The 24,660-nt window shown below is 33.0% G+C and overlaps 1 protein-coding gene across 1 annotated transcript; it reads right to left on the minus strand.

The window, feature by feature from the left end:
• Positions 1-2,453: 2,453 nt before the first annotated feature.
• LOC111694899 (transcription factor Sox-21-B) lies at positions 2,454-16,019 on the minus strand. The gene is made up of 3 exons (XM_023463954.1): positions 15,669-16,019; positions 5,971-6,068; positions 2,454-3,585 (listed from the first exon to the last, which is right to left on the minus strand). The coding sequence occupies exons 1-3, from the start codon at positions 15,955-15,957 to the stop codon at positions 3,076-3,078; spliced, it is 897 nt and encodes a 298-aa protein (XP_023319722.1). The 5' UTR covers positions 15,958-16,019; the 3' UTR covers positions 2,454-3,075.
• Between the last annotated feature and the right edge of the window lie 8,641 nt (positions 16,020-24,660).

Consider the following 24,660-nt stretch of genomic DNA (forward strand, 5'->3'; position numbering starts at 1 on the left):
TGGTACTGCATGCAGCCGTTCGTTTTTCCTATCCTTTATAATTTTTGGGATTTCAAATTTTCTAGTTTTTATAATCCATTTTATTTGCATTAAATTCTGTTGGTCGAGTATAAAAATACAAAAAGGCATAAATATCCTATTAATCCTGACATATCGGGTGAAATCTTGATACTGATCCAATTTTCCTGTTTTTGGCCGACAATACACTGTTATTACGTGTCGCCTGCCATTTCTATTGAGTTCTTTGTTATCTTGTAGAACAGTATATATTCCTTACTATCTCACTATACTGGAGCTGACACTCAGATAAACAATAAGTAATAACAACCCCTGCAGATAAAAAAATACATAGTTTAGTTTTAGGGTTTTCAACAATTTTAAAGGGACTGTAAGAGTACTTTTAAGTGACTTTTCCTCTAGACATAGTCTAACGATAATGTGGAAAATATCGTCGTTATCTATTGCTTCTTGAAGCATCATTCCTCAAATCACTTTTATGGAGAAACCAGAATTGAAAATAATCAATTTTCAAAGAAAAACATGAATATCTCAGTTATTCTTGAATAGTTAGAAAACGATTTTAAGGTTGCCGTTGTGATTGGGGTAAACCACTCTACACTATAGTTGCAGTAGAAGCAAATATTTCCATTTACTGTTATAGCGCCGATATAAGGATTTATCTATAATTGGATAATGAGCTAGATAGAATGATAGAGTTACCGCCATGCAATTTCTATTGGTTCAGAATAGACACCAAACAATGACTGAACCCTGATCGGATCAGACGCTAATGGACTCAGCTAATGGCATACAGGATCCTATATAGAATATATATAGAGTATCTAAGAATGGAGGGTCCCATAACATGACGTCTATAGTATGATATGTTAGTATTTTCTAATTTATACGTCTTAAATATTAATATTTATTTGGTATATTACGCAATTGTTTTTTCATGACTTTTGGTTGAAAGGTCTTTTTAACAATACAACCTGAACAAACTAAAATCTAGTTAGTTTCGCGTGGATATAATACAGCAGAAACTTCACCAAACCTCGATATGTTTAAATTAAATCAAGATTCAAGTCAGAAATGTAAAAGTTAAAAGATAGAGAAAACATTAAGAACAAGGGGGAGGTTTATGAAGAATAAGAGGGAGGTTTATGAAGAATAAGAAGGAGGTTTATGAAGGATAAGAGGGAGGTTTATGAAGAATAAGAGGGAGAATTATGAAGAATAAGAGGGAGGTTTATGAAGGATAAGAGGGAGGTTTATGAAGGATTAGAGGGAGGTTTATGAAGGATAAGAGGTAGAGTTATGAAAAATAAGTGGGAGAGTTATGAAGGATAAGGGGGAGGTTTATAAAGAATAAGGGGAAGGTTTATGAAGGATAAGACTAAGAGGGAGGTTTATGAAGGATAAGACGGAGGTTTATGAAGGATTAGAGGGAGAGTTATGAAGGATAAGAATAAGGTTTATGACGGATAAGCGGGAGGTTTATGAAGGATAAGAGGAAAGATTATGAAGGAAAAGATTGAGGTTTATGAAGGATAAAAGGGAGGTTTTTGAAGGATAAATGGATGGTTTATAAAAGATATGGGGGAGGTTTTAAAGGATAAGGGGGAGTTACGTTTATGACGGATAAGAGGGAGGTACGTTTATGAAGGAAAGAGGGAGGTACGTTTATGAAGGATAAGAGGGAGGCTAGTGAAGAATAAGAAATGAGGTTTATGAATGAAGTAATGTAAAGAAGAAGATAGAATCAAGATGAAAAGAAAAAAAAGGAAATGAGGAAGAAGAAGAGAATAAGAGAAGTAATGTAAAGAATAAGATAGAATCAAGATGAAAAGATAAAAAGGAAATGAGAAAGAAGGAAGAGAATTAGAGAAGTAATGTAAAGGAGAAGATAGAATCAAGATGAAAAGAAAAAAAGAAAATGAAAACCATCCTTGAGATAATTGAAATTACTTCAAGGGTTACCCCATGCGTTTTTAACCACCATAAAAAAAATTTAAATAAATTTAGAAAATATTATGATATTTATTCAATATTTCACCTATAATCTACAAATCTTTACTTAAGAAGAAAATTTATATGAATGAGAATTTTTCTGAACGTTTTTTTTTTAAAAAGAATTAATTTAAAACATTTAAAACAGGACACATTGAATTGATCAGATTTTTGAAACAACACATATTTTAGACTAAAGTCAAGTTTACATATCTTGAATATTTTCTATGGCTTTGTTCATCTTTTATACGAGAAATGGATCCTTTTTCAATCAATATTTTTCGCATTTTTAAAAATAAATATTCATTATTTTTTACACTTTAAGAACCGTGGATACATAAATATCAAGATTTATCACATCAAAAATTATGCTCACATACATAGACAAAATATATGAAAGATGGAGCTGAGACTCCAGTGACCAGTTTCGAGAGAAAAGGATATTTAAACCCTGATTAACATCGAAATTTATTGTTAAAGGGTCCACAGACTTCATTTGAAGTGACCCTTCATTGTGGCATGTCCGATTCACAGAGGTGCCTTTCAAACCTCTATCTGATTAACATGTCGGTAGTCCTGGATCTAAAAACTTTAGATTTCCGTTGATTCTCTTTACAGAAAAAACACAATTGAAAAAAATCAATGTTTTAACTAGAGAAATAATGATATCTACTTCATACTTGAATGATCAGACCAAGGTTTAAAGTCTACTGTTGTCAATCTGACTTGTCACTGTATAAAGGAATAGTGTACAGTCTCTTTAAATCGGAATCGTCTTATTCTTCTTATTTATAACATATATCGTCTATATGTTTCATATTAACAGGTAACAGAACAACTAATCACTAAAATTTTGTGCACAAAAATTTGGCAATGTTTCAGTGGCGGCGTGAGGATGCGGGGAGGGGAGGGTTGGAGATCCTTAAAAACCCTGTAAATTGGCACTACATACACTTTTTGGGATTCACAGGTTTAAAAATCCTGAATTTGAATTTCACTAGACAAAAGTTTTTAAAAGTGTGTTCTCTAAAACTTAACACTGCTTTATAAATTATATTGGCGGGTTTAGAAAAGAACGGATAGCGGTCGGCGGGAGTAATCGGTTCCCGGGCTAGTTTGTGGGTACCCGGTACCGCCGCTGTATTGACTCAGCTGCGCCGCCATAGGGAGAAGAGGCGGAAGTCCGGTCTGGGCCGTGGATCCGCCGGGGTAATACGCCTGTAAAGTCGCCTGGTGCTGCTGTAGGGATTCTGGTGTTGGCTTCTTAATTTCTGGTGATTCCGTCGACTGACGCTCTGACATAGAGTCGGGGGTGTAGGATTTAGCGTCGAAGGTTGGTTGACCGATTGACCTGTCGCTGTATCCCTTTAATCCGGCGCTCTCGTAATAGCTCTTCTGCTGTTCAAGATAACTCCGGCTCAGAGCATCAGCAGAGTATCCGGTCTTAGACTGGTCCTGACCGGTGGATTGACCGGTCCCGTCCTGACCGGAGAATGAGTAGAGACTGGCCATGCTGTGACCGGCAGCTGCAGACATATAGTTGCTGTATTTCAGGGCATCCATCGCAGAACTCATCTAAAATGAAAACAATATATATAAACCACTTATTATGGTGTTAGGTTAGATCCCCAGCGCAACTTCCCCAGTCACAACTTCCCCGAGACATCTTCTCCAACAGCAATTTCCCCAACAACCAATTTCCCCAACAACAATTTCCCCAATTAATAATTTCCCCAACAGCAACTTTCCCGACAACTATTTCCCCATGCAGTAAAACAGCAACTTTCCCGACAACTATTTCCCCATGCAGTATAATTTCCCCAACAGCAACTTTCCCGACAACTATTTCCCCATGCAGTAAAACAGCAACTTTCCCGACAACTATTTCCCCATGCAGTAAAACAGCAACTTTCCCGACAACTATTTCCCCATGCAGTGAAATATCAAATATTTCCGTTTTTAACATTATTCCAATGAACAAATGCGCAATTTTAAAATAAAAATTCGCAACTTTTTAAATGTGAAAAAATCAGTTGGATTAGAGTCGACATTTCTCGAAGAAGAGAAATGTTCTGGTGGATCCCAATAAGTATGAGTACAACCTACAATCAATGTCAAGGGACAAATCTAAATCTTTCTGGAACTTTGTTAATTAAGAATTTTACTGCATGGGGAAATTGGTGTTGGGGAAATTAGTGACTGCAGGGAAGTTAGTGTGGGGAAATTAGCTGTTAGGGAAGTTGCTGTTGGGGAAATTAGTGACTGGGGAAGTTGTGTTGGGGAAGTTGCGCTGGGGAAATGACATAATACCCTTATTATCTATATTATATTATTTAATTACATTATCCCCCCCCCTAAGTGGGGTCCCCTAACTAATTATCTAAGAATATGTCTAGGCTATTTTGGATGAATGCATTGATTTATCTAAACTTCTTTATGTTCAGTTTATCCGCCCCATTAACAATCATTCTATTTAATTACATAACAAGCTTTCAGGGAATATAATGAGACATGTTTCTAATCATATTAAAGTAGAACATGTAAGTAATATCACGGCTTAGCATCATTAATCATTATATTATTGTAGTACGTGTATACTGACATACACCGCCCTTATTCATACTTTGTATTTTTATGTAAAATTTGTTGGGTTTTTATCATAATTTATGAGACAGTTGTATGGGTTTATTCTGCGGCCAGGGCTTGTGTAAAAACTTAAATTATCCTAAACGCGGCCCAGTCCCCCCCCCCTTCTGCATTTACCCCTCCCCTTACCCCTGCCTATCTTTACTAACCTTTAGCCAATTAGAATTCTTAAAACGAGTATATATATATACGCCCGGTTTATTTACTTATACATTTTATTAGGAAAGGATTTACAGGGCATTAAATAAAACCGAGACTAAACAAAACTTGAACAATATTCCTTTTTTATGACAACATATAAAAGTATCCCTTATTTAAGACTAAAACTATTAAGTATCCCTTATTTAAGACTAAAACTATAAGAACATCCCTTATTTAAGACTAAAACTATAATAACATCCCTTATTTAAGACTAAAACTATAAGATCATCCCTTATTTAAGACTAAAAATATATAAATATCCCTGATTTAAGACTAAAACTGTAAGAATATCCCTTATTTAGGGCTAAAACTATAACAATATCCTTTATTTGACACAAAAGCTATAGGATTATCCCATATTTAAGAATAAAACTATAAGAAAACCATAATATCCCTTATTATAGAATAAATTATAAGAATATCCCTTATGTAAGACTGCTTTAAGAACATGTTAAGTTTAGATTGATTAGAAGAAATGAGAAAAATCTGTTTTGACAGAGAGTTTGTTGTATTGAGAATATTTACATATGTTAAGAATACATGAATATATAACTGCTTAACATTCATGGGAACTTTACAATTCAAACCATTCCATAGAATATGCTTATGATCAATAATCAATGAATGAAGAATATGTTCATGATCAATAACCAATGTATCAAGAATATGATTAAATGATCAATAATCAATAATACACTTTTAAAGACAAACCAATGAAACAAGAATATGTTTATGATCAATAATCAATTAATGAAGATAAGTTTATGTTCAAAAATTAATAATCAAGAATTTATGTACTTATAATTACAAGCCAATGAATCAAGAATATGTATTGGTCAATGATTAATGAATGAAGAATATGTTTATGATCAACAACCAATGAACGAAGAACATATTTATGATCAATAATCAATGAATGAAATATATGCTTATGATCAATAATCAATGAATGAAGATAAGTTTATGATCAATAATTAATAATTAAGAATATATGTACTTATATTTACAAGAATATGTTTATGGTCTATGGTTAATGAATCAAGAATATGTTTATGATCACCAACAAATCAATTAAGAATATGTTTTAAGATCATCAATCGATGAATCAAGTACCTGTCCTGATTGCTGGGCAGCGGCTGCGGCCGCTGCTGCTGCCATATGAGCTGCTGAGAATCCCGAGGCATATGGATTGTAGTATCCGCCCATTTGACCTGAATAAAAACGCAACATTTTATCATCAAATCATAACATTAGGAACATTGAACACAAGAACTGTATATTTGTAATCTCCAACTGTACATTAAATATATCTGACAAGTTACAAATAGAATGATAAATAGGTATTTTATTTTTAGTATTTATTACATTAGGAAAGAGATTAGTCTAATATTAAATAATAGTTTGTATCTCCTGTGCTGACAAATATCAAAATATAAATTGACAAATGTCGACGGTACTGAAGGCGGGGGAACGTGTGGTGTACAATTAATTTACATTAAACCATGTTTGAGTGGATTTGAATGGAGGGATGAGACGATATAAATCATGAAATATTTAATATCAAAAGGATCATGGATCTCTTCCCCCCCCCCCTTGTCTGACAAATCTACCAATTTTCCTGTTGAATAGATAAATGGCGCGGAATTTTCTCGAATCACGAACGCGGCATTAATTCATTACATCGCATCACCCGCATTTTATCAACTCTTTTATTAAAAGGGTTTATCAACAATGTTTCCCCTTTTCCAGATTAATATTCGTTAGACACAACACCATTCAAAGTGAAAACACTCCATAATATCTCAAATATATTTGTTTATAAAATATAAAAACTTTTGCGAAGTATTTTTAATATAATTGAGCTGGGGATCAATGACAGTGATTCATATCCTGCGCTATAGAGTCTCGACCGTTAAATAAAAATATATTTACTTATATATTTTGACTCTCGAGTTTGAAAGAAGAAAAATCGAGGGTTCTCTGGGTGTGTGACTGGCAAAATCGTGAGTACTGGTAATTAAAGCTATGTATATAAATCCAACCAAGCTTACATTTTTAAAGTCAAAGATTCTTAAAGATTAAAAGATTCCTTTTGAACTTCTAACCTTCGAATAAACCCTAAAATTGGTCCTTTTTAAAAAAAAATTTTGGAATGACAACTTTTTATTTAAATCTATACTTACATCTAAATTAGGAAAACACATGAGTTTTATTTAAATCTATACTTAACTTTAAATTAAACGACTTCTATACTTTCAAAACTTTTTGAAAACATTAATTTATGTATTTCAATTCAAATTTATTTCAGTGAATTAAAATTTTGGTTTTTCCAAATATCTATTTTTTTACATTTTTTATTTAATTTTTAGGAAGTCTTTGTAGTTCCATTTATGGTCTGTCCCATCCTAGCCCCACTTTATACCCTCCCCCACCCTCAATCTGTCCCATCCTAGCCCCACTATATACCCTCCCCCACCCTCAATCTGTCAATCTATTCAATCTTGATTTTCTTTTTTTAACAATCATTCTATTTAATTACATAACAAGCTTTCACAGTTTCTGTACTTAACTGTAAAAATTTATTTAGTTTAAGTATGTACTTTGTACGCAGTTTATGTACAATTAGGAATATATATAATACATGTACAATGTACATTGTACATAGTTTAATTAATCTTTTCTGCAAGGTGGGCTAAAAAATGTTTGTACACATGAAATTATGCATGTTTATTTTGTGATATTTTTAAACCTTTTTTGCATGTCACGTAACGCGCATTAATGATAAATGAGATGTTTTTGAGAATATTAAACCTGAAGGAGGGGGGGGGGGGAGGTGCAAGTGCAGCTGGGACAATTTTCATATTTTCCGGTTGGTGTGGTCCCGAGATTACATATGTGATTTTTCAGCGGTATTCACGCTAGAACGGAGAACAGACAATGAGCGGGAAATTAGCGGTAATTGCTTTAAACTTCTTAAATTCAACTGTTCGTCCAAATCGTCCGATTCGACCGAATAAAAAATTTTAAACATTTATCTCTGTGTCACATATTTTGTGTTTTGATATGTCAAATTATTTGTGTTGTTGGGTGCACGGGCGAATGTATCTCTGAGGGCCGGCGCAATGCAGGATTTAAGAATTATCTTTGTTTACTAGGTGGGTGGTATAGTACACGGTTTAAAATGAGAATTACATTTCGGCATTATTTATTTATTTTGTTTGTGTATTCAATCATTACAGATTACTACATATATTCTTTAATACCTATAATAACTGTGTAGTGGTGTATGTACAGATGTATTATGGGAGGGGACGGAGATTCAAACGTTGCTATTTCATATTTACGCTACCCCGAGATGTAGGAATATATAATATGAGTGCACAGTTAAAGATATGTGAAAGATATAATCCCATATATATGATAATAAAAGACATATAAATGATATATCCGTAATATATTTAACTATATATAAGATATATTAGAGATATATAAAAGATATTCTTGATATATTAGTGTATAAAGATATATCCCTGATATATTTGAGTATATAAAAGATATATCCCGATATATTTGAATATATAAAAGGCTCACGTACAAAAGGTAGAATTACAGAAGGTAGAATGACAAAAGGTAGAATGACAAAAGGTAGAACAATCAAAAGGTAGATTGATCAAAAGGTAGAATAAACAAAAGGTAGAACGTTCCAAAGGTAGAATTACAAAAGGTAGAACGTTTAAAAGGTAGAATTTTTTTTATTTTTGAGAAGGAAGAAAATTTTCTAGTTTTTACAAGAAAATCCGCGATTTTTTTTTTTAAATTCACAAAACTGCATTTCTCGGTTGAATTCAGCATGGAGAGGTTGGTCAACTATGGGGTGAAGCAAAAGAAGAAAAGAACATTGATTGACGACCAGAAATATGAATATAATTTTGAGAAAATTAAGAATGGAACAGAGTTCAGCCAGTGGTGCAAACAGCACTGAGAACGCTCGCAAACAAAAACTAGGATTAAAAACATGTATGTATAATAATATCCCTGCACCAGACTATATGAAACAGCTTGCCACAATTATTGGCATGGATTAAAATCATGTAAATTTGTAAAATAAAAATTAGTCCTAATAAATAAGAAACATTATTTTTTGACTTTTTTGAGATTTAAAAAAAATTTATTTGGAAAATTCTACCTTTTGAACGTTCTACCTTTTGTTTGTTCTACCTTTTGATCGTTCTACCTTTCGTCGTTCTACCTTATGATCGTTCTACCTTTTGTCATTCTACCTTTTGTAATTCTACCTTTTGTAATTCTACCTTTTGTAATTCTACCTTTTGTAATTCTACCTTTTGTAATTCTACCTTTTGTACTGGAGCCATATAAAAGATATATTCCTGATATATTTGTGTATATAAAAGATATATCCCTGATATATTTGAGTATATAAAAGATATATCCCTTATATATTTGAGTATATAAAAGATATATCCCTGATATATTTGTGTATATAAAAGATATATCCCTGATATATTTGAGTATATAAAAGATATCCTAATATTTTTAATCAACTTACTTTCTGTCCAATAAGCAGAAGCTTATTGTTGTGGGCTAGTAGTGGGATAACTATAGACAAAATAGATCAAAGACTGCGCAGCGTAAAAAATAGAAAAAATACTCAGAAAATCAATGAACACTGGCAATTGTTTGATAACAAAAGTGAAAATTCAAATTTTAATTTTTTGAAAGAAAGTTGTACTCTTACATCTGTTATACGTTTTGTCTATGAAAGGGGATTTGAAGAGGATTGGGGGTAGCACATTGTTTGTATGATATTATATTAAAAGATATCTCTGTCTACCATCTAACCATTGAATTTGTCTGTTTACATTTTTTTCCATTTTGTTTTATTGTTTAAATCAATAAACTCGTAGGTTTTAATAAATATTTTTCTTTCACCTTGATTCAAATGTCAGTTCACCTTTACTTTCGAACCCATTTTACACAATCCAATGAATTAAAAAAAAAGTTTTTACCTTTTTTTGGCACAAACTTAAAACTTGTTGGTATCGCTAGCTATTGTTGACCGAACAAAAATAAAAACCTTTAAATCTTAATTTCTAAGAAGGAAGAGAGGGGGTAGGGGGGAGGATAAACAGAAAAAAGTGTATATAAGTAAAACCTTACTTCCAAACTTTGTGATTTCTCAAATGTTGGAAACTCACGAATAAAAATCGGAAAATCTGCGAAATTATTGTTTGTTCTTAATCTTATTACTTCAAATGTACGAAGAGGAAAGGATTGCAGCTAAATCACCAACGAAAACGCTGTACAAATCACCAAAAACAAGAGCGGCGCAATGTAAGCCTTTTATATATATACATTTATTTAAATAAATATATATCAGTTTGGTTTGCGTGGAGTTAAATCTGTATATTTGCATGTGAATAGGGTACTGATCAAACACTAGGATTCTACTGTATACTAAATAAGTCTAGAGAAAAACCGCCAAATCTTTATGTTTTCTCTCCGTCAACAATGGCTTGTGTAAATGTATCAATTTTTGAACAAAAAAACCTGTCAAATATTATAAATAAAATATTCAATAAATACAGATCGGTTGTATTTAGAATTTATTTGAAAATACGGCATGTATTAATACTTTTATACTTCAATATCAAATAGACACAAGAAAAAGGTAATTTTGTTTCGAAATCACTTGTAGGACTGTGACGTCTTAGCTCCTCTATTTTTAATTTTAAGCCAAAGTATTAGAAAGGCAAATTTTTTTATTCATCTCAATGTCTTTTCGGAAAAAACGTTCAACTTGCAGATTAAAGAAAAGTTTGTTTTTATTTACCAAAACCAAAACTTTTAATAATGACATTATTCTTCATAGTTTTCTTTTTTTACGTGTTTTTATTCTTAAGATTAAACTTGAATATTTGTTTGCTCCATAAATATTTACAATGAGAAAATGTTTGGAGTGTGTTTACATTACGCGTGTTTTTGGAAACGTTGATAATAGTTTATTCTAAATGTTGAATATATATGGTTCCAACTATAGAACCTTTATGTACCCCCCTATACCAACCCTATCAACTATAGAACCTTTGTATACCCCCTATACCAACCCTATCAACTACCCTCGATCCTTTCAACCAGGGGCCAAAGGACATTCTTTTGAATTATTTCATATGTAAAATATGATAAGTGGCGTGAAATTGTTGGACAATGAGTCTTTTTGTGGGGTTATCATACAAGACATGGCAGGCAGGGACCTTTGGAAAATATTTAAAAAAAAAAACCTCGTTTCAAAAAGAATTTATAATTGGTGTGTGTGCAGCATTGAATTTCGAATCTACAGGTTTTATGGCGCTAAATTTTGTAGTATTTTACGTATACGTTTTGTAATGTAAGTGTATTGTATATGTACATTTTTTAGATATTGCATATAAAGACTTCAAATTGTATCAAATCAACTTAGTTTCGGTACTTATGAGATTTTCCAAAAATGAGTGTTAAATATATCGAGTCGAGTCGAGTCTGGCATTTATAAAAAAAAAATTGCGTTCCTTTTGTAGAAAGATATTTTGTGTAATAATTAGAAATACATCTCTTCGGCAGTTTACAACAATTTTATCTTGTACTTGTAATAACAATGTAAAGTTTCGCGGGCTTTTCCCTGAAACCACAAAAAAATTGGGCCAGATTGGTTCAGCCGTTTTATGTTTATTGGACACAAACGAACCAACAGACATTTATTTTTCTTGCTTCGGCCACCCTGTGCCCAGAAGCCCAGGCCATAAACTTGTAAGGTTATGATATATTACGATACAGTCAGACTTTAGTTTATCTAAACATTTATCTACATGTTGCAGCCTATTATTATACCAACTTAGCTTTTATCAAGGGGTATAGATAAGGTTGCCGGGGGAAGGAGAAGGAGTCGTTTTCCCCCTTCATTTCTTTTAGGCCAAAGGGTTTCCCGATTTAAGTATTTTGTTCCGTCTTTTCAATTCTAAAAGATCTCCAACGAATTCCCACAATGTCATCTTCGTTATCTGCTGTCCATACTTCAATTGAATTATTAAATGATTTTCTAAATTCATTTTATTCTTGATCCTTTGAAAGGTTTGGTAGAAGGTTGTGGAGTGGGGGCTGAGATATCATCTCTCCCCTCTTTACTATACAATACTCTGTAATCAGAACAAGAATCTTTTCAATGATATTTCACATTCTAAAGATCCCTCTCAGCGCCCTAGGCTGGTTACACTTTTCATCATAGTTAACAGGTTGTAATATGTACATTTTATGTACACTTTTATGTACATTGTACGTATAACAATAATGTTTATTCAAATGTTTATTTTTTAAATGGCAAAAGTATGCAATACAGGTTTACGCAGTGCGTCCTTGGTGGAAATATCCAGGGGGATGATAGTTCTCTACCTGTGTGCTCAGTTAGTTGTACTGTACACTTACAACTGTTTACTAATATTGATATACTATAGGTTAGGCCAGAATCAACTTATAATAATCAAATATGCAGTACGCTCTCGGTATAGTTTATAGCCTATAAAATTTGTAACGGATTAGCGTACATCATCACTCTATACAGTATACACTATAACCTCGTTGAAAATATCCTAAATTTTTTGGAGAAAATCCGGGAACCAATCAAATCTTTATAACACACGTGCTATTATGTACAGCTAATTTAACATTATAGCAAGATGCCTACTTTATAGCACGTTCATCATGAAATTCACGATGAAGTTAGTAAGAATGATAAAGTACACTATAGTTTCATAAATATTGCTTCAAATTTTGCTAAAACTATTGATTTTTAAGTATTTTATTGTTAAAGATTTGTTCCGGGATTTTAGAACCTCTCCTCCGAACCGGACATTTTGGAAACCATGAAAAGGATATTTTAGGGACAAGAGTGGGACATTTAAGAACCAAAATTTAGACGTTCTACAGCTATTTACACAGTTATGGAAAGCATTCACCAACCAATGAGACCGGGACCTCATTTGATCTTGCTGAACATTTTACTATAGTGAAGGAAAAGTATTTGGACGCTACAATTATTTATTTTATTTGAAGACACTAGAGACGCAATTTGAAGTGAGCCTATATTTTTATATTTGTATTAACACTGTATATATGTCTGATTCTCAATAGTACACTTTACACCTTTCTCTAATCAAGGATGAATATCCTTCTTTTTCCCTCGGAAAATTGATTATCTTAAATTGTGGGAAAATGTCAGAATTCAACACGTTTTAAGATAGAAAAACGACTATATCCTTTTTATTGTTATAGTCTATTAGAGGCTTGGGTACCTAGAGAATCGGGCACGCCACTATTTTTTCTTTCTAAATGTAGGGGTTACAACTACTAAAATATAAACATACACACTGTAGATGTATCTCTGCTTAAACGTATTGTAATATTGTAATATTGGGCTATTTTCTCACGGGGGGTTAAATCAGGGTACATTATGACTGACATTTAATTTAATNATTCGTGACCATGAAATTAAATCTTGGATTTTATTTATCGTTTTGCAAGTTTTGCAGCGTTTAACTGCCTTGTTCCTGGAATATGAGGGTTCACTAGATAGTAATTGTGATTCATGAATCGTTAAACTGGCAAATGAAGTCTCTGAGACGTTTTATTGCTCACGGGATATGTTACATTTTACACATGTACGTGATGGGATACGTTACATTTTACACATGTACGTGATAGGATATGTTACATTTTACACATGTACGTGATGGGATACGTTACATTTTACATATATACGTGATGGGATACGTTACATTTTACACATGTACGTTATGGATTACGTTACATTTTACACATATACGTAATGGGACACGTTGCATTTTACACATGTACGTTACATTTTACACATAATGAGATACGTATAAGATGTTCGTTTGATACGTAAATCTCACATTTAAATGTTCAGAGTTACGACTGCTCAATCCACCCAAACTCTTATTTTTAATTAAATGTTAAAAGTTGTAAAAATCAGTAAATTAAAGTTACAGGTGAGTAATCAATGGCTTTAAAGAGACTGTCATAGGAATCATTTTACAATAAAAGGCAAATTATTTTTTTTAATAGAATAATAGTAAGAAAAATTGTAGAACGAAAAGCAAAACATGATTAAATTTTAGTTTAAAATATAAATAAAATTAGTTATTATGAATATTAAATATTGAATATTTCTCCGCGTATTTTTTTTTCAAAATTAGCAAAATAAAAAGGTACATTTTTAGTTCTTGCCATTAAAAAAACAATGCATGGGGTTTAACAAAATTTGACTAAATCTACTGTTCTTGAGATAAAGATATAAAAAATGTTAGTGGGAAAACCTATTCCTACCTGGACTAAGAGAAGAATGAGACGAGGATTGTGGAGGAGAAATAGAGTTGGTCATATTAGAGATCCTAGCTAGCGAGTCCTGAGCCTGGCTTAACCGGCTTAAACTCTCGCTGCCGGTTAAGCGACCCAACCCTTCACCGCCTGACAATCCGTTGGTGAGCCTGGACAACCCGTCCTGAGCTGACAACCTGGATAAATTGTCTGAATTGTATTTTGCCAGCTGGTCCTGAGTGTGGGAAAGTCGAGCTAAACTCTCATGCGAGTACATTCTGTTCTCCGGGTCTGCACAATACTCAGATCTAGAGTAGGGTTGTCTATCTGGAAATTGTTTATCCGTGTACGCAAGTCTATCTGTGTACGCAAGTCTATCTGTGTACGGTTCTCTATCTGCGTATGCTTGTCTTTCAGATGAGTAGTCTGTGTACTCGGGTTCGGTTTTCACGTGGAAAGATTGAGGTTGGAAGAGTTGCTCGTGTGGGACGGTTCGGAGTGGCTCCTTGTAGTCTAGAGCTCCGGGTTGCTCTCCGACCTTGTATTCAGGTTTGAGAACGTCATATCTATCCTCAGGTTTAAAACCTCCTCCAGCCGGGTCAATACTGAAATAAATAAAATTTTAATTATTCAAATTTTAGGAAAAATTTCAATATTTTAAAGATAATTAAGAATTTTTTTAAATCCCCGCCGAGAGTTCTTTTGTTAAAAATGTTTACCATAATCTGGGGGAAAATCGATTTTGAATTTTGAGATTTGGAAACCTCAGCGGATCCAGTTGTTTGATGGGTTTATTAAATTGGCTATTGGGGAAACCAATACATGCTGTGAAACAGATTGAAAGAGACTCATTGTGATGTTATGTTGGCTATTGACTCCGGTATACAACTATACCACACACACACACAGAACAATACGGTCAGATTCTTAAAGGGACAGTGTGTTTTAAATATTTCTATAAACCTTAATTTAGAAATAAAAGCTTTCCAGCTTTGAAAGATCTGCACGGCAAAAGCCGCAAAAAAATAAATTGTTTAGATCTAATTGGAGGGTTTATAAAGGATTGGATTTGATTTAAAGAAATTAATAACCTAGTAAATATTCCAAAATTGACTAAAAATAAAATTTTTAACAGGAAAATAAAAATAAAATTTAGAAAATGTCGTATTTATCTAAACAAGATTGATAACGAAGAACTTGTCAAGGATGAATAAAAGTTACCGAGAAAAACAAACAAAAAAATACTAAATAAACATATAAATATAAATATAAATATAAATATAAATATAAATACAAGTGTTCAATGTTCACAAGAAAATATATTCAATAATGTTATAGAATGAATGAAATAAAATGAATTGATAAATAATGGATTTAACGATCTAATTTGAATTGATGATTGAATGATTAAATATAACTCTAACCTGCTCTTAGAGCCTCCATTGATACAGAAGGATAGGGCATGGTGTAGGGATACCCTGGAGCCTTCAAATTCTTAGGTTTTCTACGCGGTCTGTATTTGTAGTCTGGATGATCAGTCATATGTTTTGCCCGGATTCGTTTAGCCTCGTCGATAAATGGACGTTTTTCACTTTCCGTCAGCAGTTTCCATTCCGAGCCGAGTCTTTTCGAAATTTCGGAATTGTGCATTTTTGGATTTTCTTGCGCGATTTGACGTCGCTTCATCCTAGACCAGACCATGAAGGCGTTCATGGGGCGCTTGATGTGCTCACCCCCCTTCCCCTCCCCTCGCTCCTTCTCCTCACAGAAATCTAAACAAAAATGTGTCAATCGTTGATTTAAACAAAAATGCGTTAATCATTGATTTGAACAAAAATGCATCAATCATTGATTTGAGCAAAACTGCGTTATTCAATGGGGTTTTAACAAAAATGCGTTTCGCATTGATTTAGAAAATTGAGTTTTTATCCTTTAAAAGGTCGAAAGATAGCTAGATTGAAAAGTTCATTAAGATACTATTTTTAGAGCGAGGTAAACATAAACGGAAAAATATTATTCGTGACCATGAAATTAAATCTTGGATTTTATTTATCGTTTTGCAAGTTTTGCAGCGTTTAACTGCCTTGTTCCTGGAATATGAGGGTTCACTAGATAGTAATTGTGATTCATGAATCGTTAAACTGGCAAATGAAGTCTCTGAGACGTTTTATTGCTCACGGGATATGTTACATTTTACACATGTACGTGATGGGATACGTTACATTTTACACATGTACGTGATAGGATATGTTACATTTTACACATGTACGTGATGGGATACGTTACATTTTACACATGTACGTGATAGGATATGTTACATTTTACACATGTACGTGATGGGATACGTTACATTTTACACATGTACGTGATAGGATATGTTACATTTTACACATGTACGTGATGGGATACGTTACATTTTACACATGTACGTGATAGGATATGTTACATTTTACACATGTACNTTTCATCTTGCAATTGTCTCTAAAAACTTCAAAGTGTAACCTTACTTTTTAATTCTTTTTTTAAAAGAGAAATAAGTTTAGTAAATGTTTGAAATACAAAAGTATTTTTTATCTAAATCAAAAAATGAGTAATGCACTTTTGTCTGATGCTTGATTTTTCGTTTCTTTCCAAAAAAAAATTGTTGAAAATGCATATTTTTTCAAATTTGTCTTACTTAAGTTTGTATTTATTTAAACTATAAAGGACGCAACCGGTGTTTTTATAGGACTAACCATTTTCTCCGTCCTTAAATCCTCGTCCTGTTGAATATTTTATATTTTGAGGACCAGACAAAATTTGCTTTGTCCTAGGGACAAAGCCCTGTCACGGTAGGTGACACAATAGGGACCTTCAGGGACATTCTAGGACCCTCAAGGGGGACCTTAAACGTGTTCCTCACAGTATGTACCGGTTCATTTTAACTAAGACATCATTTGATTTGACAATGGTAATTTGACTGTATTATGATCCAAAAATGGGTATCTTAATGGCCCCCAGGACTCCATTTTGTATTCCCCCCTGCCCGACCCGCCGTTGAATGGGGGGAAGTGGCAGGAAAAATCCGCCAAACCTTTTACACATACAATGCATAACTAATTATATGCTCAATACTGTCTACATTCAATACCTATTAAATAGTGAAGCATATAGTACAGGGGACTAAAGGTAAACTATTCTGCACAATAAATATTAACGAACAAAGAGGGGGGGGGGGATAGAACACTATACATACTAGACATACTGTCATAGTTTCATTATTCAAACAGTAAATACACATAGTTAAAGAGTCGAAGTGGGGAAACATTTTTTTATCGCCTCACACCAATCTAATACAAGGAAAAGAAGTAAAAATACTGGTACAGCTTTGCGACATCGTTACTCCTATATAGTTTAGATCTTACGCCCAAAACTTATCAATTACTTGGTTGAATAAAAGAATTTCCATACTTTTTTTTTCTTATCTTAATCTTTTTCGTTGAATTAGTAGTTATTCTTTAAAACCAACTAGATTTTGATCTTTTATAAAATTTACATTAGTTTAATGTGGCCTGCGTATTAGACGATAATATTCGAATAATTTCTACCTTTTTCTAGTTTAATTCAACACTAAACTCCCCATTTAAACATCCGACTATTTGAATTTATTGTAATTTAATTCCATCGGATAGAGAGGCTATAAACCTTCTCCCCCTTTAAACATGCAAATAAAATAACATTAAAATATAAACGAGGATATCTCCATTTTAAATAGTAAACTCAAATCTATATGAATATCGAAAAAAATGTTTGTTTTTATTTTGTTTTAAAACATAGATGAAAAATGTGTTCTAAAAAGAAAAGTACTCTAATAAATGAATTGTATTGAAAGAAAATAAAAAAGTCTACTTCCAATCAGTGTTCTATTGTTTTGAAAATGTATAGAAATCTACAATGCATCTTTGGCAACTTTGCTAGGGGTTGGCATTGAAAGCTATATGGGGATACAACACGAACCCCNCCCCCCTCCCTGTTCCCAATCTTTACAAAGAGACATCCACCCCTGGTTCGGTATTATGGATGTGGGGCCTGGTAATTATCATATCATATATTATGTATAAAGTAAGTACATCCTGTATTGTAGTTATTGTTGGGACACCCTGTATTGTATTTAGTGTTGGGACACCCTGTATGTAGTTATTGTGGGGACACCCTGGATTGTATTTAGTGTTCGGACACTCTGTATTGTAGTTAATGTTGGGATACCCTGCAGGTTAATTAGTGTTGGGACACCATGTATTGTAGTTATTGTGGGGCACCCTGCATTGTAGTTATTGTTGGGACACCCTGTATTGTATTTAGTGTTGGGAAACCCTGTATGTAGTTATTGTGGGGACACCCTGGATTGTATTTAGTGTTGGGACACCCTGTATTGTAGTTAATGTTGGGATACCCTGTAGGTTAGTTAGTGTTGGGACACCCTGTATTGTAGTTATTGTGGGGCAGCCTGTATTGTAGTTATTGTGGGGACACCCTGTGTTGTAGCTAGTGTGGGGTCACCCTGTATTGTAGTTAGTGTGGGAATATAACCTGATGTTTAATTGTTTGAAATAAATAAATGAGCGAAGAATGACGATGTTAGTTTTCAATACATCATCAATACTTTAACAATAATTTTCAATCCTACCCTAGTATCTTTTGTAATCGTCCAAAAAAACCGGTTTACAAAAAGCTAAAAAAAAACCTTTCATGAAAAACATTGAGAAAACCTGACGAAAAAAAAATTTTAAAAGGACTGAAGACGTACTTTTAACTGACCCTCCATTTATAGAGTGACATATTCGATTAAAGGGATCGTTCACCTATTCGGGTAGATGAACGGTCCCTTTATCAATGCCGGGACCCTTTAAATCATTGTCTGAGGAGAAATGATGAAGTTATCCATCTCTTTTTATCAAATTGTATGTTTTTCAATTTTGATTCTTTATTTAAAAAAGTACTTGTGGATTTATGGAACAGAAGAGAAGGAAGGCAAACAAATTCAGCTAGAAAAACAACGATATATTTATCACTGTTGGTCAGATGAGATTGAAAAGGGTACCATTGTGAATCCGACATGCAAAAAAGGTGAACAGTCTCTTTAAGCATTCTTTCATCATGTATGTATCAAAATTAAGCATTAAAGTTAATGAAAGGAAAATTTGATTTTTTTTAAATCCTTTTTTCATTTTGAAATGTTTAAAGAATTTAAGAATTTAAGAGTTGATAACAAGATGTTAAATATTTAAAACCTTGTCAGAAACAGTAGTATGGATGTGACAATGCGGGGGGTCGGAGAACCCAACCAAACTACAGTCCTTAGAGTAGATACTTTACATAGAGATAAGTAGGTACAATCCTTAGAGTAGATACTTTACATAGAGATAACTAGGTACAATCCTTAGAGTATAATCCTTGATGAACTCATTGTATTATGTAAAAGGGATAAGAACGGACATTGTAATATTTAAAGTTTTAATATATGATTGAGTTTAAAAACCGTAAACAGCCCCTTGAAAAATAAATTAACGATTTTCAGAAAACTGGTAGTTAGTAAGTTTAATTGATATAAGGGGGATGGAAGGGGGGGGGAAGAGGGGCTAAATAATTGGAAAACGATTGATCAATGATAACTAATTATAATACATATATTATTGTTATTATGATAAACGAAGTGAAAATAAATAACTAGCTCTGTATGAAGAGAAATATAGTAGTTTCATTTAATTATGGTACACAAGGCACAAAAGGTACAAAAATCAAATGGTGGCATTAAAAACATTTAAGAATTTTGTCCTTGAAATTTGAAGGGAAAATGTAAAATCTAGAAATGTAACTTCTAACCTAACCTAACTTCTCCCAATTCTAGACGTAGTATTCAAATCCATAAATGTTACTTCTTCCAAATCTAGAAATGTTACTTCTCCCAAATCTAGAAATATTGCTCAAATCTAAAAATGTTATTAAAATCTAGAAATATTACTGTTACCAAATCTAGAGGTATTACCCATTTCTAGAAGTGTAACTGCTCCCTATTCTAGTAATAGCACTTAAATCTAGAAATATTACTTCTCCCAATTCTAAAGATATCACTTAATTCTAGAAATGTAAGAAATGTAACTGCTCCTAAATCTAGAAATGTAACTGCTCCTAAATCTAGAAATATAACTGCTCCTAAATCTAGAAATGTAACTGCTCCTAAATCTAGAAATGTAACTGCTCCAAAATCTAGAAATGTAACTGCTCCTAAATCTAGAAATATCTCTTAATTCTAGAAATGTTATTGCCCCCAAATCGATAACGACAGCATTACATTAAGCACGGTTTAAACCTAACTCAAATATTCTTGAATCTGAGGTAAGTGGGGTTTAATGGCGATCCATTGTATACCTTCCATCATTTCTATTTAGCCTAACTGCCTGCGGATTTTTGAACCCCCCATGATGAATTCTCAGCAGCGAGGTTAGTAAGGTTTAAGGTATATAGAACCTAACTATGCATACTCAGGCAGCTCCTTCAGGCTAGATCGGTAGCTTTGTTTAAACCAACAGCCTGGAATTTGGTCGTGATGGAGTACATATTCTCTCTATTTATGCTAATTAAATTAGGGAATTAACCAAAAAATTACCCCCCCCCCCACTCGTTCGTAAAGACGCTTTCAGACTAAAATATCGTTTCTTGATAAGAACGGAAATTGGTAAATGTTATAACACGTGACCTAAAGTGATATTTGAACCTTAAACCTTCAAATCCAACCCGGTTATATTTGACGAGAGATGGCTCAATGATTGTTTTAAATTTTAAAATATATTTTACGTAGAATTAAACGAGTTGTTTTAACCCGATGCAATAAGTGTTGGTTGGGGGTGGGGAGGTGGGGGTGCATTGCACAATTTAGAAAATGTTGTTGCATTACCAATTCAAATTTATGTCGCTATATCTATTCATGGTTTATTATTCGCTAAAGATGCAATCTACAATGCAGAATTGCTGAATTGCAGTATGTAATGTGTTATTGCTAGAATTCTGCAGTCTCATCGTAATATCAATCAGTGCAAAACTGATTGTTGGTTAAAGTCAGCTGTTCGTGGATTAGAGGGTTTAAGAGAGGGAAGGTGTGAAAAATTAGGATTAGTTAACTAGATAGACTAAAAATCTAATTTTCTTATTCCTAAAATTTTACAAAAACCTTTTTGATATTTCAGAAGAACTGATTATTTGATCAAACAGAACATTCATAGTTTAATATACGACATCATTGATCATTGGAGAAAAGTAGTTGAACTACGTATGTTAAGCTGAACCACTTCTCATAGTTGTAAATAAAAGAATTGGAAACTTTGAGTTTGAGGAGAGTAATCAGTTCCTTGGTAAATAATCTTGGAATTAATCCTAGCAAAAAAACCATAAATGACGATAAAGAATTGTTCGAATATAACCTTAAGACTTCATTCGTAATATCGAACTATCAAAGGGTTTCGAAATTGCCAACATTTTGTTCGAAATAATGAATAGAATGATAGGTATATCTAACAAAGTTTTATATCCCTAACATTCTGCTGGTAATTTTTAACAAAATGTTCGTAATTTTGAAATGGTTTCAGTTTATTCGATATTACGATACAAATGTAAAGATTTCTTCTAACAGTGCATGAGCCTGATGAATCTATTGAAATGATGAAACAATGGTTAATGAAGTGTGGATGATTGTGTTAGTTAATAATTAAGTCAGGAGATGGAACCATGGAGAGCAGAACAGATCATGTTATGACAAGGTTTAGTTCACCTGGTTCTCCGGGTCCTAGAGAGAGTGCAGAGAACAATAGGTTTCTATACACGGATATATTCATGGTTCATTCACGCTTCATCATATACTCTATACCACAGTATTAGATCAAATACTCTATACCCACTCTATACCACAGTATTAGATCAATTACTCTATACCCACTCTATACCACAGTATTATATCAAATACTCTATACCCACTCTATACCCACTCTATACCACATTATGAGATCATAGACTCTATATTCCCTCTATACCAAATTATTATATACATTACTGAGGGGTCGAATTCAATGAATAGTGTAAAGTGTAAATAGTGTAAGGCCTATTTCAACTATGAATCTGGAAATGGAGAAGGATGAGGTATGTCAAAATGGAAAACTATAAACGTTATGTTGTCTCCATTTCAATTTAACTCCCACCCCCCTCCCCCTTAAATCCCTCTTGCAACCCCCCCCCGTTCCCAACTCCCTCTCCCCATCTTTACCCCCCCTCTTGAACTTCCTGAAACCACCCACCCATCATTCTCTGTCTTTATTCCCTACTCTGCACTGACTCCATGTACCCAGTAGGATACTGTTTCCCTAAAGAGCTAGAGATAACTAGATACAATCCTTAGAGTAGATACTTTACTTAGAGATAAGTAGGTACAATCCTTAGAGTAGATATTTACATAGAGATAACTAGGTACAATCCTTAGAGAAGATATTTACATAGAGATAAGTAGGTACAATCCTTAGAGTAGATACTTTACATAGAGATAACTAGATACAATCCTTAGAGTAGATACTTTACATAGAGATAACTAGATAAAATCCTTAGAGTAGATACTTTACATAGAGATAAGTATGTACAATCCTTAGAGTAGATACTTTACATAGAGATAACTAGGTACGCTCCTTAGAGTAGATACTTTACATAGAGAAAGCTAGATATAATCCTTAGAGTAGATACTTTACATAGAGATAACTAGGTACAATCCTTAGAGTAGATACTTTACATAGAGATAAGTAGATACAATCCTTAGAGTAGATACTTTACATAGAGATAACTAGGTACAATCCTTAGAATAGATACTTTACATAGAGACAATTAGATACAAAGCTGGGTTCCAAAGCTAGTCAGAGCTAAAAAACGTCCCCGCACAATTGTGTTAAAACGAAATCTCTAATCCTATTAAGATAATAGGCTTGAAAGTAAAAGCTGAACCAGGGATAGGAACAATAATTCTCTAATAATCTCTAACTATCCCTCCAGTTTACTATATATACTCTATAACCCTAGAGATAGCTGAACCCTGCTCGGTGAGATATGTTCTCACATTAGTCTAAACATGTATTCCCCCTACTCAGTTCTTAACCATAAATAAATGATTACTCAGGTTTTACAAGATTTACAGCATTTCTGAGATTTATTCTAGTTTCCTTATTTTCAGATTAAACTTTTGACTTTTTACGGATAAAATCATTTTAAAATTATTTAGTTAAGAGCAAAAATTGGAAAATCGCAAAAAAGAAGCTGAAAACATGCCTCAAACTCAAGATTAATAATCCTTATATCTTTGCAACCTGATGTGTACATTTTACATAGCAATGACAGTATGATAACGCAGAATCATTTATAGTTGGAATTAAAATCATTTCTACGGATTCATGTTTTGTGGATAAAAGATTAGAAAATTAGAGATTGTGGCAAGGTTTCACTTCCTTCAGCCCACCCCACCCCCTTGATAATATCTTGCAACATATAAACTGAGAAGGACGCCCCCCTGTAGGGTATGGTTTGGTTAAGTAAACAATAGGCAAGTGATTGAGCGAAGAGAGCGGGTCTAATTTTAGTAAAACAATACCTTTGATTTTCAATACTATACACATTGTATACCAACCTAACTAACGTGTTAAACCGTACACATATATAAATATATAATATAATATAATATAAAAAATTATAAATGTACAAATCCCATAGAATTCGGGTAAAATGTTCACTTTTGGAATGATTTTGAACATGTTTAATACACGGACATGATATGCTCTTCTGAGTCAGCTATGCTAATTTTGAACGACAGCGCAAAATATTTTTTAACAATTAACTTTTTTAAAAAATTTTATAAAAGATAATTCCAAAATTGAGCTAAATTATTTTAATAGTGTTACAGTATTTAAATTTTTCCAACTTAGAGATTCTTGGGGCTCAGGAACCCTCCCCACCTATATAGGCGGAGATCCCAGGAGCTCGAAAACCCCAAGTGTGAATCAGCACTCCAACATTTATTTTTGATATTTTCTAAATATTTATGTATATGCATAAAGCATGGTTCATTATTATAAGCTTTCTTTGGCGATTTTTTATATCATATTTATCCTGACTGATGAAAGACAAAAATAGTTGTTTATCAAGAAAATTTAAAAAGAACTTAGTTTTCTGCATGCAGTGGAAATAAAAATGTATTGCTTCAGAAACACTCCTGATGCCGAGTCCATTAGCGCCTGATCCAATCATTGTTCAGTTATGTGTTTTGTGTCTTTTCTGAACCAATAGAAGTAGTATTGCGGTAACATATATCTTTGAATCTATCTCCTCATCCAATTAGAGATATAAATTCTTAAA

This window comes from Eurytemora carolleeae, unplaced genomic scaffold (genome assembly GCF_000591075.1).
Source record: "Eurytemora carolleeae unplaced genomic scaffold, Eaff_2.0 scaffold91, whole genome shotgun sequence".
Taxonomy (NCBI): domain Eukaryota; kingdom Metazoa; phylum Arthropoda; class Copepoda; order Calanoida; family Temoridae; genus Eurytemora; species Eurytemora carolleeae.

Bases quoted from the DNA above. Each gene is read 5' to 3' on its own strand.
- LOC111694899 (XM_023463954.1), bottom strand. From the start codon at position 15,957: ATGAACGCCTTCATGGTCTGGTCTAGGATGAAGCGACGTCAAATCGCG. The intron at 6,069-15,668 runs GTTAGAGTTATA...GTTTTTATTCAG, and splicing joins AATGGAGGCTCTAAGAGCAG to GTCAAATGGGCGGATACTAC. The intron at 3,586-5,970 runs GTACTTGATTCA...TTTTCATTTTAG, and splicing joins CTGCCCAGCAATCAGGACAG to ATGAGTTCTGCGATGGATGC.